This window comes from Geotrypetes seraphini, chromosome 8, assembly GCF_902459505.1.
Source record: "Geotrypetes seraphini chromosome 8, aGeoSer1.1, whole genome shotgun sequence".
NCBI lineage: Eukaryota > Metazoa > Chordata > Amphibia > Gymnophiona > Dermophiidae > Geotrypetes > Geotrypetes seraphini.
In genome coordinates, this window is record NC_047091.1 from 63,566,581 (window position 1) to 63,582,449 (window position 15,869).

The 15,869-nt window shown below is 45.0% G+C and overlaps 1 protein-coding gene across 3 annotated transcripts in view; it reads left to right on the plus strand.

Moving 5' to 3' along the window:
• Nucleotides 1-5,732: 5,732 nt before the first annotated feature.
• OVOL1 (ovo like transcriptional repressor 1) overlaps nt 5,733-15,869 on the plus strand; it is a 57,610-nt gene continuing 47,473 nt past the window's right edge. For 2 of the 3 annotated variants that reach the window (XM_033954198.1, XM_033954196.1), the window contains exon 1: nt 6,018-6,508. Coding sequence is in view for 1 of the 3 variants with exons in the window: in XM_033954196.1 (XP_033810087.1) it covers nt 6,409-6,508 (100 nt within the window). In the remaining 2 variants the exon portion in view is untranslated. Of the gene's footprint in view, nt 5,994-6,017; nt 6,509-15,869 lie in introns of those variants that run through there. The other variant, XM_033954199.1, reaches the window with a different exon arrangement.

The following is a 15,869-nucleotide window of genomic DNA, read 5'->3' on the forward strand; positions in this document are numbered from 1 at the left end:
TCCTGTTTTTGTGAATAAGGGTTGACGGCTCTTGTTTCCCTATCATAAAGCCTGAGAACATATATATTTTTTTATTTTATGGTTATTAATGTGCTTCTCATTTTTGCTGTGGTAGGATCTTTAGCTCCCCCAAATCTCTGCCTCAGGCTCTGGAAGGATTGCTGGGCTGAAGATCCCACTACGTACTACTGACAAAAGTGCCTAGAGCCACGAAAACGACCTCGGGCAGATCCCCTAGGGGTCTTTGGTCTGCTATCTGGCAGAGACTTGGGCTTGCAATCCTGTACACTAGCCATTAAATCATCTAGACCAGGGGTGTCCAACCTGCGGCCCATTGAAGTATTTTGTGTGACCCCAGTCGAGGGCGATGCAGTGTTTTCCTCTGCTGCCCCTGGGTATTTACCCTGTTGCCCGCTCCCTCCTCTATCTTGCTGCAGCGTTTGCGCATTTGTGCAGCCCCAGAAACATTTTTTTCAGACAATGCGGCCCAGGGAAGCCAAAAGGTTGGACACCCCTGATCTAGACCTTTATTAAACAATAATTGACCCTTGAAAGGCAATCTGCTCAGTCATTTTAGAGGCAGAATTTCCCACCCACAGCACTCTATAGGCAGAAATAGCATATGCCAAGTACTCTGAACAGATCATATAGTGCATCTGCCATATAATGTACTCCCTCCAACAAGAATTGAGTGCTGGCATCTTTCTTCTCTGCCGGGGTATACCGTAACTTTAAATAGGATACCACCACTACTGCTGCCTTTAATCTCAACGCCACATCTTCAAATTGTCTGCTATGGACAAAATATAGCCTGCAATCCTGCATGTCCTTTAACATGACTCCCCCTTCGCTGTGGAGGGAAGTACGATTGATAACTTGCAATACTAGGAAATCAACCTTAGGCGGACGAAAAGCTGTTGGAATTCGGTGTCCATGGGATACAGCTTTGTCATGGCCTTTACTACCTGGAGGGGACCCTCTGGAGAATCCCAATGGTCCGTTAGCATCTTAGAAATGTCCAGGTGTGAGGGAAAAAGCATTTAGAGCTTTTGGGCTGCTCATTAGCCAGCACCGAGCTTTAGAAGATTGGGGCTGCTCTATCTTTAATTCTGAAAGAGATTCAGTGATTACCTCTAATAGCACAAAAATATTAGCCTAACAACAATTTATTTTTTTTTTGCAAGGCTAATATTTATGTGCAGATGTGTAAGTATTAGCCTTGAAAAAAAAAATTTTTTAGATTAGTATTTCTGCACAGAACAGCCACCACAGAGTATGCTGGCACTCTCATTGTCTCTGGATGTATGCACGAGAAGCTGTGCTTACTGGTGCTGTCTGATTCGCATTGATTCACTTTCTTAAAAAAAATAAAAAAAATCGGATTCACCTACAGGCCTCCTAAAGTAACAGCAGCGGTGGTGGTGACCAACTTAGCAGACGCAGCATGGTGAACAGGCTTCACCTTGTCTGCCCCGCTGGGGCCTTCCCTCTGCCACGTCACTGATAATGCAGCAGAGGGAAGCCCTGGTGGGAAGCTGCAAGAAGCCTGTTCATCATGCTGCTTTTGCAAAGCTGGTCACCGCCGCCGCTGCTGCTACTTTAGAAAGCATGAAGGGGGTGGGGGGGTCAGTCAGGAGGTGCTGCACAGGGGAATAAGAGGGATGGAAAGCTGCTGCTCAGGGGGTTAAGGAGGAGGAAAGCTGCAGCACAGCAGGATAGGAGGTATGGAAACTGCTGCACAGTGGAAGAGGGTAGAGAAGAAGAATTGGTGGAGATAGGATGGAGGAAAGGAAGGAAGAGATGCAACAGAGATAGAAAGGGATGAGAGGGAGATATCCTGCATAGGGTGAAGGGGAGGGAGACATGCATGGAGAAGAGAGAGGGAGAAATGTTGGACATAGGGTGGAGGGCAGGGAGAGATGGTGCATGGGAAGAAAGAAATGGTGCACATGATAATGGAAGAGTTGCTGAATGGAGGGGACTAGAGAGGTTTGACCCAGGGCACAAGGCAGTAAGAGAGACAGAAAAAGAGAGCGAGAGAGAGATGGTAGACAGTGGGAAAGAAACAGAAATGTTGGATATGGTAGTGGAAAGGAAGGTACAGAGATAGAAGATGGATGATGAGCAAGGAGAAAGAAGAAAATGTCAAATGGGCAGGAGACTCTGGCGAGCGATTTAACAGAAGACAAACAGAAACCAGAGCCTGGGACCAACATGATTTCAATAATAAAATGAGCAGACAACAAAAAGTAGAAAAAAAAATTATTTTAAATATTGTGATTACAATATGTCAGATTTGAAATGTATATCCTGTCAGAGTTGGTGTTAAACAACGAGCGTGAGCCAGGACTTAACAGAGAGAGGAAAAGTCTTTTTTGTTTATTTTGTTTACATTACAGTGCTGGCATGGGGCTGGAGAGGGCAAAGGGGGATGGGGTGGGTGAAGAGGCTACAAAATAAAACCGCCAGGACATTTGGAAAAAATACCCTAATGGGTGGGAAAAGTGTATTGAATCAAATTTTTTTTTTAAAAAGTCAATTCAATAGGCCAAATCGAATCTAAAATTTTTTCCCTGAATCGGGCAGCACTAGCGCTTACTCCTGAAAGGGGTCCTTTTACTAATGCGTGCTAGCCAATTTAGTGTATGCTAAATGCTAACGCGTCCATTATATTCTATAGATGAGTTAGTGTTTAGTGTGCGCTAAATTGGCTAGCACGCCTTAGTAAAAGAGGGGGGTTAGTGTGCATGTGTCCATCAGGCTCCCAACTCCCAATTAGCCCACATGAAATTTGCATCTATTTAACTTTCTGCATGGCACAGTTTTAAAGTTCACGGTTCAAAGAAGCGTGGAATGAACACAGTGGACCTAGAATCAGAAAATAATATTAAAAATTGAACTAAGGCCAGTACTGGGCAGACTTGCACGGTCTGTGTCTGTATATGGCCATTTGGTGGAGGATTGGCTGGGGAGGGCTTCAACGGCTGGGAGGGTGTAGATGGGCTGGAGTAGGTTTTTACAGAGATTTCGGCAGAGGGAAACCCAAGTACAGTACCGGGTAGAGCTTTGGATTCATGCTCCAGAAATATCTAAGAAGAAAAAATTTAAATTGAATCAGGTTGGGCAGACTGGATGGACCATTCAGGTCTTTATCTGCCATCATCTACTATGTTACGGTATAAGTCAACACACTCATGGTTGTCTTCTTCTGACCCCTGAATGGGAAACTGCCCAGAAAACCATCTGACAGTTAATACACTGGTTTTGCAGGTACTGCATTTACCACACAGCACCAAAGTTAGTGTGCATAAAAAAATGCTAGCAACATTGGGCCTGCAGTGAGAGAACAAGCAAGCCTCTGGGCGATCACGATATTACTACAGTGAGCGAACAGAAAGGTTTCGCAAATGGGTAAACCAGCTTAAAGTGCGGGTGTGGATGTACTCCTGATGAAGCTCCGGATAGAGTGAAACGGGGACGCTCCGTTGAGTGCAGAAACACATCGATATGGAATAGGAGGAAGCTGAAATTTATCTTCTACATGTGAAGCAGGGAGAAGACTACATTCCAAGTCCATTGGGGTGTTCATGCTAAGTATAATATTGAATAGACTATAGGAAAGAGCTTGGCAACTGCTAGTTTACTAACATAGAATAAATAAGAACTCAATAGAGACATTTTGTTTAATTTTGAAAATTTTTTTATTAGATTAATAGAAAAAAATAAACAAATAACAAAAATAAAAAGGAAAAACAGAAGGGACTAATGACAGCTTGCATTAGGCTGTTATGACAAGACTGGATCTAAAATCATACAGCCGCAAGCAGTTGAAATCACCTTTTCCCCTACAACACATTCATTGAAGAATAACTACCAATTAGGCTATATTCACTAACCTACTCAATCGTGCCAGATCTACGGCAGGCCGACGAATTCACTAAAGGCCAGCATGCAAATGGGGGCCATCGGAGGAACACCCCCTACCGACCACCCGGATCGCTAGTGAGTGATCCTGAAGCATGTGCAGACCATCTTCTTTGTCTGTAGATGGTCTGAGCATGCTTACAGAGCTGCGAGCTGCTTTCTTTTCTGTTTTTTTTTACTTTAATACTTCGCGAGCCCATGGTTTTAACCTGCAGGTTAAAAACACAGCCTCACACTGTGGGGAAGGGCAGGCGAGTCGGGGCTGAGAAGGGCGGCAAGAGGAGAGTTGGGGCAGAAAGCATGGCAGCAGAGAGCAGGGCAGTCGGAAAGGACCTGAGCGACCTGTCCTCAGCAGTCGCTTATTTTTTGATCGGGCAGCCCAGTCGGTGTTCCTTAATTTTTTTTGTGAATCGCATCCTTTCTACTTTTGGATGCCCTTCCCCTTATTTGCATGCGCGGATCAGAATTGGATTGGCATAGAGGTTAGTGAATCAGGTCGGAGGAAAATCGGGTCGCAAACCAATCGGTACACGATCGATTTGCTTAGTGAATCTAGCTCATAGTCTTTAGAGTTAAAGAAGATTATACAGAAGAAAAACAGACCACTCTATAGTGTCTTATCAGTTTTGATAAGGGTGATTTGTCAAGGAAATTACACTTCTCCCTCCAGATTCGTGGGGTATAGAGACAGAGCCGGACCACGAATGGTGAAATACCGCGAATATCTTCTGGTCCAGCTCTGACCCACCAATGCCTCCCTCCCGCCATCCCGGCCTTACCTGGTGGTCTAGCGGGGTTTCGGGGCAGGAGCGATCTTCCTACACTCCTGCCCCGTGTAGAGCGCCAATAGGAAATGGCTGCCGTGAGTTCCCATCGTCTCTCGAGACTCCCCACAGCCATTTCCTATTGGCGATCTACACGGGGCAGGAACGTAGGAAGATCGCTCCTGCCCTGAAAGCCCGCTAGACCACCAGGTAAGGCCGGGACGCCGGGGGAAAAGGCTAAACTATGGGGGGGGGGGGGGTTCTTTTTCCCCCTCCCCCAAAAATCGCAAATATGTGAAATCGCAATTGCCGAAACCGCGAATGGGGAGGGGGAAGTGTATTGTTGAAGGATTAGTAAAAACAAGCACCACATCCCTTTAGAAAGGGGGTTTCCAAAGTACGGCCCGCAGGCCACATTCAGCCCACGATATGATTTTATCCAACCCACACCAATTGGACTAATTTTCCAATGAGAATCCACAAAAAAAATTCCACAGGATGTTGATAGATTTAAAATGCATTAATTAAGATTTTAAAAATAGTTCCATCATTCACATTAATGGTTTTATTAGAATTTGTGATGAGAATATGAGAATTTGCTGGTAGCGTTCATCATCCCTAATATACGCTAATTTAATCTCACATACGCTGTAATTAGTTTATAAAATTTTCTGCTTTCAATAAAACTCATATATCTAATAATAATAATAATAACAACTTTATTTTTGTATACCGCAATACCACAAGCAGTTCAGAGCGGTTTACAGAGGAAGAGACTGTACACAGAGTGATGTTATAGAAAATATTTTCAATTACATTAGTAAGGCAAAAGAGGTTAGGTATATCCAGAAGAATATCTAGCTATTTTTCCTTTTTTTTTTTTTTTACTACAGCCGCTGAAAAGTGCAATGAGGCCCTCTTGGCGAAAAGTTTGCAGAGCCCTGCTTTAGAACACAAAAGATAGGAGACCGAGAATAAGCCAAAGCCTGTGCAGGAGGTGTTAGGGGCCTAGCTACCCTGTGGACCTTTGTATTGGAGACAAATTGTGCAGATGGCCTATAAAATACATGGCCATAAACCGTGTGCAAATATGTGCTTAAGTGATTTTTTTCCAGGTCTAACTCCCTTCCTCCATCTCACCTGGCAGGAAAGGCTGACGAATATTTCTCCTCAGCTCCTCTTCCCCCCCTTTGCAAAGCGGGATAACGGCCCACTGTTGCCGTGTACAAGAAAGCGGCGGGTACAGCTGCCACAGCCTGCGCGTCCTCCTCCCGATCCACCCTATAGGAAGAACCGGTTTTACAGGTAATCCCGGCCAGGTGGCTTTCACCGTTATTTCTCCACGCTTGCGCCGTCCATCCCCCTTTGCATACAATCTCCATGGCTTCCTCCTTCCTTTCTAAATACAGATTAGATCTTCCCCCCCCCCCTCTCCCTTCTTTTAGTGCAAGCACTGGAGATAAGCTCTACCTTTACCGGTTTTGAAGCGAAGACATTTGCAAGGTGTGCCTTAAGCAGAAGAGCCGTTTTCCAAACTTGTTTTATACTGTAACTCAAACTTGCTTCACATTTTTTTAATTTTTTTGGGGGGTGCAAAGAAAGTGGCACGGAAATTATTTAGCTCTCTCTATAAGTAGAGAGGCAAGAAGATTGCAAAGGAGGAGAAAATATCACTTAGGACTTTTGTATTTCCAAAAGCGAACTTCTCAAAATAAGGAAAATGCCCAGAGCTTTTCTGGTTAAAAAAGCCGCGGTAGCCACCAGCAGGAGGAACTGGAGTGAGCTCCCCGACGAGGAAAGAGGAGAAATTTATATTCCAGGTGAGTGATGGATAACAACAAATTAGATTGTTACTCAAAAGCTAATTATTCAGACCTTTCTAATTTACTTTGTATGCAAACACCATTAAACTTTAAAAGGTTTCCTTGCGCCAAGTATCAAAGAAAATATATTTTTTTTAAATTTAAAAATGCTCTTTAAACTTTTCCTTGTTGAACTAAGATGAATAATGGGGAAATAAGGTAAAAGTAATTATTTTCAATTTAAACTTAGAAGAAAATATCTGTAATCAATATTGCATGCATGTCCTAGTTTAACATGCAAAACATTAAAAAAAAAACCCCAACCCTATGTTTAACCTTGTTTATAGTTAATGGTAAATAAAGATGCAGATTGAAAACCTTATATTATTTTGGCCTTCTAAGAAAAGGGTATCTGCTGGGGAGAAATGGAATGAGACTAGGAGAGTGGAGGTAGTGAGATGAAGTATGGGATGGGATTTAAAACATACTGTCTTAATGTGGTTGCAATCAAAGTAGTTTACATATTATATAAAAGTACTTATTTTGTACAGGGCAATGGAGGGTCAAGTGACTTGCTTAGTAACAAGGAGCCCCTGTAGGAATTGAACCAGTTCCCCTAGTTTTTCAGACCACTGCACTAACCTTTCGTTTACTCCTCTACTCTGTGGGGCTACACCTTTCAGGGCTTAAGGTGGTGGGGACAGAGGTATCTGAAATGCTAAGACCTTTCACCCCCCAATACATACTATCTCCCTTCTTTGTTTAAAAAAAAAAAACAACAACCCCAAAACAGATACTTGGAAGGTGAGTCAAATATTGTGTTGGCCCAAAAAGGAGGGGGTGGGGGTAGGCTGAAAGTAAAACACCAGGTTAAATAAATAGGCTGACACTGGATTGTTTTGTATTTGGGGTGGAGGGTGATTAAGTTAAATGCAGACCATTGCTCCCATTGTCTCGGATTCAAAGAGCTTTTAACTGCCTTTATTCATGCAGGATTCTGGGAGGCTCCTGGAGTTTGCTGAAGCAGAGACCCCACACTTCCTCTTGCAAATCCTTGCAGTCAGGGCTAAGGATGTGGGAAATGTAATTGGCTATGAATGAGTGGTAGGTAGTGGAAGACATTCAAATTATGGGTCTCCAAAGTTGGGGTGTCTGCTTCAGAATTGCTGGTAGCAAACTACCAGTGGCCTCCTGCATTGCATGTGCCACTGGCAGAATTTGTTACTGTCTGAAGGAGGTCCTTTGTACATAAGGCGAGAATTCCTGCATCCTTTGTACAGCTCAATGAGATGTTTTCAGGACTGCTAGAGCTAGGGAACCAAGGCCTGATTCACTAATCTGCCCGATCGTGACCGATCCGTGGCAGGCCGACCAATTCACTACAGGCTAATATTCAAATGGGGACGATCGGAGGAACACCCTCCATTGACTGCACGGATAACTACTGAGCGATCCTGATGCATGCGCAGACCATCTTCTTTGTCTGTAGATGGTCTGTGCATACTCTCTGCTGGAACTTTTTACTTTTACTTTCCCATACACGTTGCACTGGGACCCGGTCTCGCCCGCGCTTGTTCCCCATACACATTGCACTGGGACCCGGTCTTGCCCGCGCTTGTTCCCCATACCCATTGCACTAGGACCCGGTCTCGCCCGTGCTTCTTCCCCATACACATTGCACTGGGACCTGGTCTCGCCCGTGCTTGTTCCCCATACACATTGCACTGGGACCCGGTCTTGCCCGCGCTTGTTCCCCATACCCATTGCACTAGGACCCGGTCTCGCCCGCGCTTCTTCCACATACACATTGCACTGGGACCTGGTCTCGCCCGTGCTTCTTCCCCATACACATTGCACTGGGACCTGGTCTCGCCCGTGCTTCTTCCCCATACACATTGCAATGGGACCTGGTCTTGCCCGCGCTTCTTCCCCATACACATTGCACTGGGACCTGGTCTTGCCCGCGCTTCTTCCCCATACACATTGCACTGGGACCCCGTCTCGCCCGCGCTTCTTCCCCATACACATTGCACTGGGACCTGGTCTTGCCCGCGCTTCTTCCCCATACACATTGCACTGGGACCCCGTCTCGCCCGCGCTTCTTCCCCATACACATTGCACTGGGACCCCGTCTCGCCCGCGCTTCTTCCCCATACACATTGCACTGGGACCCCGTCTCGCCCACGCTTCCAGGCGAAGGGGAAAATGGAGGGACGGCAGCGGGTCTGTGCGAGCGTTGCCGACTCCATTGCAGGGAATGGAGGAGAACTGAGGGGGGTTGCGGAGGAGAAGTTTGTGACTGAAATGGAAGTCCGTGCCACCCCGACTCTCCTGTTCTCTGCCACCATTCCCCTCAGTGCAGCCCTGCTTTAAACCTTTAAAACCATGGGCTCGCACTGCGGGGAAAGGCGGCAGAGAGCAGGAGAGTTGGGGCGGCAAGAGCAGGGCTCTTGAAGGGCTAGAAGTGTGGTGATGTATCCCTGTTCGCCACCTTTCGGGGCAGAGTTGCAGAGATGCACAGGTTTTTTTGTGATGGTTTGATGGGCTGCAGGGCTGGGATTTCAGGGCAAGGACAGTCGGAAAGGACGTGAGCAACTGGTCCCCAGCAGTTGCTTCTTCTGTTGATCGGCCAGCCCAGTTGGTGTCCCAGATTTGTTTAGTGAATCGCTTCCTACCTACTTTGCATACCATTTCCCCTAATTTGTATGCACGGATCGGCACAGAGGTTAGTGAATTGGGTCGGAGGAAAATCAGGTTGCAAAGGGGTCGCATACGATCTGTTTGCTTAGTGAATCTAGTCCCAAGTCGTGGTCTGTCTTTTTTCTTACAAGAATTGCCATACTGGGTTAGACCTAGTTTAGCATCCTGTTTCCAGAAGTAGCTAATCCAGGTTGCAGGTACCTGGCAAGATCCTGAAAAGTAGAAATTCCATGCTGTTCATGTCCAGATACTACTGTTTCATTTCAAATTTGTTGGGGTGTTTTGTTTTTGTGTGGGGGAGGGGGGTTGCAACCAGGTGACCTTAAAGAATTCTAACTGCGTAGCATTCTAGTTTCCTCTTGTACATTTGCAGCTCTTGAACTTTCTGTATGTAGCTGGGTTGCCTCCTGCATTTTCAGATGAGAATTCTCAATGACACATCTAAGTTTCCATTAAAACTCCTTGAAGGATCCTGAGCTGGCACAGCCCACTGTTTCAGCTCTCTGACCTCGTCTTTGGGGCAGAGCAAGTGAACCTTGAGCAGGAACACCCAGGCACGTGACCTGCAAACTGTATAACCATGCTTTCTTATGTTTCTAGAGGTGTGATTCAGCACCTGCTACCAGCCTGGGGATAAGCTTTAGCCAAAACTATGCCACAGGATTCAGTGTGAGTTCCAAACTTCAGCTCTGCTTTCTCTGCATATGACCTGTAGGAAAAGTTACTTTACTTGAACAGGAAGCAGTGTGAGTGGAGTCAGAGGCCAGCAGGAGAGCAGGTCTCCTCTGGGCACAATTATAGCTTGAATAGCAGGTATGTCTCTGGTCTACATGAGATCACAGCCTGCGACAGAGGCAGGTCTCCTTTTTCAAAACCATCTTCTTGATCAGGAAAGCAATGAGTTAATTAGGTTTGATCAGAGAGTGAAGCCTAACATTTAATTTTTTGGTGGTTCTGGGTGAGAAAAATATCAGTAACAGCAGCAAAATGCCAATTGGACAGAATGAGGTTGGGCAGGACTTTATATTTCAATTTTGGTCCCATGTATTTCATGAGGTATATGTTTCATCTTGTAACTAACTCCTGACTGACTGCTAGCTGGCTGCTCATGTGTTCTTCTGTCCTGCTGAAGAGAGAGCCCTCCTCTCTGCCTAGTGATCCGTGAGTGACCCTCTAACCCCCTCCAATTCCTCACCAAACCTAGCCCATGAGGGCAGCCCTGTTATGCATCACGCAGCCTCATTAACTCTAGTCTATACAAAATGAGAACAGTGGCTTGAAAGTCTGAAAGCTATTTGTCCAAGGGTTAGTCATTTCACAGAAATAGAAAAGTATTGGGGTTCTAATCCACAGCTGGTCTCAAGGGTCATCCCACAATGAATGCACAATCCTGAAAACCTATCAAAAATTGCTTAGATGACAGTTTTCAATTCATACTTTCCTACCCTTAAGTCCCCACCTTTGTCCTGTATTAATTTCTGGGTTAATGACTCCTTATACAAAGCAAACAAAACTGGGGATAGTGGGCATCCCTACCTAGTGTCCTGCTCCCATAAGAACTGATCCGATACTCTTCCATTAGTAATTACTTGTGTTCATGGCTCTCGATATAAATTTTAATCTTTTGCAGTATCTTGGCCAAAACCAATTTTTTTTCTAGGGTGTAGCTTCAGATTCACTAGACTCTGCTGCCGCTACGCTCTTTACATTAGCCACTGTGACTCTGCCTTTTATAAAGCCCACTTGACGTGGGCCAATGAATCTCGGCAAAATCACCTGCATCCTGTACATTGAGATCTTTGCATAGATTTTTAGATCTACATTTATTAATGATATCGGTCAATAGGTTCCTGCTACTATGTTCTTTCCCACTCTTAGGAAGAAATATTGTTATCAAAAGAAGATTTAAAAGATTTATTGAATTTTTGATATGATGTCTAAGGGCTCCTTTTACGAAGCCGCGTTAGCGGTTTAACATGTGTAATAGTGCGCGCTAATTTGCCGGCCGCGCTAGCCGCTACTGCCTCCTCTTGAGCCGGCGGTAGTTTTTTGGCTAGCGCAGGGGTTAGCGTGCGCTAAAAAATGTACGTGCAATAAAGCCGCTAACGCGGCTTCGTAAAAGGAGCCCTAAGTCTGAGTTTGGATGTTTTGAGAAGCAAGTCCAAAAATTGGACACAAAAACTGTCTATTTTCAAAACTGCAAAACGTCTTTTTTAAAAAAAATTTTAATGACCTTTTTAGATGTGTTCATTCATAGGCCTCCTTTTATGTTAGGCTTTTTTATCGCCAGCCACGGCAGTATTAGCTCCAATGCTCATAGAATTCGTTTGAGTGTCGGAGCTAATTCTGCTGAGGCTGGCAATAAAAAAAAAAAAGCCTAATGTGACTTTGTATAGTGGGGGGTGGGGGGGAGGATAGTGTGAACTTTTTGGCCATTTTGAAAAATTAAAACATCCATGTGAAAAACGCATAGAACAAGCCATTTGGATGTAGGAGGGGGGGTCAGCATTTTTAGTAGACTGGTCACACAGACATGCCAACAGAGCAGTCTACTTCACATAAAGGATCCCAGTACACATCTATTCTATTCTGTTCTATTGTATATAACATTTGTAGCCTGCTCTAATTTCCAGTCAGATGCTAGGCAGATAACAAGGTTTAAAAAAGATAGTTAGGTAGATAATAATATGTAAAAATAATGCATCAAAGTTCTCAGCAAATTTGCAATAAATCAATTAAAATGAGTTGGGTTTTTTTAATTTGAAAAATATAATATGAAGAAACTTTCCTTAATTCAGTAGGAAGATCATTCCGAAGTTTTGTTCCTACATATTCAAAAAATTTACTCATCAAAAGACTTCAAACAAATACATTTACTTGGTGAATAACTGAGCTTCAAAGAATGCTAGAAACAAGAAGCAATCCTACTTACTGGAAAGGATAAATATTCTCTTCTCAACTGTCAACCAATGCAATACAATTTAAAAATTGAGTCACCCAATCATATTGCTTAGCTTTGAATATCGGATGTGCCCTTGTGTCATGAAGCAATTGCAGCCTATTTTTTTTTCAACTTCAGAATAATACCACAGTACAATGAATTACAATAATCCTAACTGGGGTAAAATAATTACCCTAACTATTGTTTGAAAACTATTAGTAGAAAGGACACATAGGGAGAAATACTTGAGTACCTGAATGTAAACCACTTTAGGGGCTGATTCTATAAACAGGCATCCTGACTGCAGCCAATCGGGAAACACATTTTTAGAAAAAAAAAAACCTTCCCAAGGCAGGACACCTACACTGTAGTCATTTCTTGTGGGTCTAGGGAGACAGATAGGGACACCTAAGCTCACCCAAGGCTGGGCGTGGGCATGGTTTCACCTGGAAGTGGCCTTGGGTGAGTTTAAGTGGCCTTAGGCATCTCTAGAGCCATAACAAATGCCTGAAATGTAGGCCTCCTGCCGCCGGCCCTCCTGAACCCATCCCGACACCCCTCAACCCCTGTACCTTTTTGAAGTAAGGCTGGCTGGAGGGATTCTTACTCCCTTTGACCAACAGGCCCGCCTCTTCCAAAATGGTGGCCTTCCCTTTCTTGGTGCTTCCCAGGATGCACTAGGGAGGGGGTCTAAGGCCCCAATTGGCCCAGATGCCTAAGGCCCCAATTGGCCCAGATGCCTAAGGCCCCTCCTATAGGAGTGACCTTAAGTATCTGGCCAATTGGAGTCTTAGGCCACTCCCAGTGCATCCCAGGATGCACCGGGAAGAAGGCCTAAGGCCCTGATTGGCCCAGGTGCCTAAGGCCCTTCCTATGGTATCTGGGCTAATCAGGGCCTTAGGCCCCTCCCCGGTGCATCCCAGGATGCACCAGGAAGGGGAAGGCTACTATTTTGGAAGAGGCAGGCCTGCCGTTGGAGGGAGTAGGCATCCATCCGGTGAACCTTACTTCAAAAAAGTACTGGGATGGGGGGGTGGTCGAGGGTATTGGCAGTTGGGGGGTTGTCGGGGTGGTCAACAGCAGGAGGGAGTGGGCATACCTCCTGCTGATGCACAATGGGAGGGTCGGTGTCAGGAGGGAGTGGGCATCCCTCCTGCCGATTTTGGGGGGTGAGTTTTGGGGAGACCTCTGCCGCAGCTGGCTCAGCTATTTGCGGCAGGGGTATTTTCTCCCCAATCAGCTGAGCTGGCAGGACTCTCCAAAGCCACAGCTTTGGGGAGTCCCACTGGTTCAGCTGATTGGGGATTCCCTTGCTGCGATCAGCTGATGGCAAGGGAAAAGGTGGCTGAGCTCCATAACTTTTCTAATTTCAGACCAAAATTAACAATAAGGTTTCCATGCTGTGGAATGGGCATAAATCATGCTAGGTTGTATATAAACAATCTTTACGAAAAGCAGCACAGCCAAAAAGATGTGTAGAAACCAAATTCAATTCTATTGTGTAATGTAATGTAATTTATTTCTTATACTAGTATTTTAGCCCGTTACATTAACGGGTGCTAGAATATATGTCTGTCTGTCTGTCTGTCTTTATTTCCGTGTCTCTCTCTCTGTCCTGCTGTCTTTCTTTCTGTCTGTCTCTGTCCCTGGCCCCCTTTGTCTGTCTGTCTTTCTGTGTCTCTCGCTGTCCCTGTGTCTTTCTTCTTTTATTTCTGTCTCCCTTCCTCCCGCTGGCGGTAGAATATATGTCTGTGTTTCTTTCTGTTTCTCTCCATACTCTCATTCATCGTGTCATCTCCCTTTTGACCTCATACAAATGGCTCACCACTTTCAGAATACCCCTCCCTCTCTCCACTGGTCAGTCTATATCTCCCTGTCCCTTTCTCTTCATCCCCTAGCATCTTTATAGCCCATTACATTAACGGGTGCTAGAATATGTGTGTGTGTGTGTGTGTCTGTCTTTATTTCTTTCTCTCTCTGTTTCCTTAGCCGCTTTCTGTGCTCCCCCTATCCAGCAGTAGGCTTTTCTTCCTTCCCCCCCCCTGTCCATCAGCACCTGGTCCTGCACCCCGTGTCCAGCAGTAGGCTTCCCTTCCTTTTTCCCCCCCTGTCCATCAGCACCTGTTCCTGCTCCCCCTGTCCAGCAGTAGGCCTCCCTTCCTTTTCCCCCCCTGTCCATCAGCACCTGTTCCTGCTCCCCCTGTCCAGCAGTAGGCCTCCCTTCCTTTCCCCCCCCTGTCCATCAGCACCTGTTCCTGCTCCCCCTGTCCAGCAGTAGGCCTCCCTTCCTTTTTCGCCCCCTGTCCATCAGCACCTGTTCCTGCTCCCCCTGTCCAGCAGTAGGCCTCCCTTCCTTTTTTCCCCCCCCTGTCCTATGTACTACCTGAGTGCTTTAGCTGTGCTGCCTTGAAGGAAGGTCTACTGCTGGACAGGGGGAGCAGGAACAGCTCCCCCTGTCCCCGCTCTGTGAAGGCCTCCTCGTAATGTAATTTATTTCTTATAAACCGCTAAATCCGTTAGGTTCGAAGTGGTTTACAGAGAAATGTACATTAAAGGATAGGTTTATCTGATCACATAGGGCTTCTTTTACAAAGGTGCGCTAACGGTTTTAGGCGGTAATTTTTTGGTTAGCGCGCACTAAAAATGCTAGCGCACCTTTGTAAAAGGAGCCCATAGTGTTTCGCCCACATTAAGGGCTGCATCAGGGGTTAATAAAACTAGAAAACAATACCAAAACACACTATCTGTCTCATTATGATACATATGATTTGTTTTAACATAGAAAATTATCAGTATAGAAGCTACTTGTCTATAAAGAACATAGGGACTGCAAGAAAAACCAATGGGTAAAAAATGCACATTAATACAGATGATTGCATGACAAAGGTAAGAATCCATAACATAGGGAGCAGTCATGAAACCAGCTATTGAAAAAAAATGCAAGGCCAAACCAGGCATGAAAAAATGAGGGTACATACCTAAATAACCCCCCCCCCCAGCATATAAAACAATTACAAAAAAACACCAAACAGCTATTAAATAATTACAGAGCTAGACAAGTAGCCAGTCCCTATGTCCTTAGTGACAAGTAGCTTCTATATTCATGATTATACATAGTATATGTTAAAACAAATTATATCTGTCTCTCTTTATGATTTTCTTTTTTTGGTATTGTTTTCTATTTTTCTTAACCTTTGAAGCAGCCCTTAATGTGGGCTCCTTTTACAAAGGTGCGCTAGCGTTTTTAGTGCGCGCTAACCAAAAAATTGGGTTTTATCTGATATCTGCACCATCTTTTTGGCTGTGCTGCTTTTCATTGACTACCATTTTGGAGTTTGCAGACCACTTGCCCTGTTGTTTTCTAGGACCCTATAAACAATCTTCAGAAAATAAGTAATCAGAAAATTGTTCATAATACCACAGATTCTAACAATTTGGCCTGCCATGGAATACCAGCCACTGGACAATAGAATTCAACTTTATTTAAATCAACATTTGATGCTTTTGATATTGGCGTAAGTATAATATTGGTAAGCTGAACAGGATATACCCCTTCTGTTAACACCTTATTAACAACCCCCCCCCTTTACAAAACGTAGTGTGGTTTTTAGCACTGGCAGCGGCGGTAACTTCTCCTACGCTCAGGAATTCTATGAGCATTGGAGCTGTTACCGCCGTGGCCAGTGCTGAAAACCGCACTACGCTTTTGTAAAAGGGGTGGAAAGTTACACTGGGTTT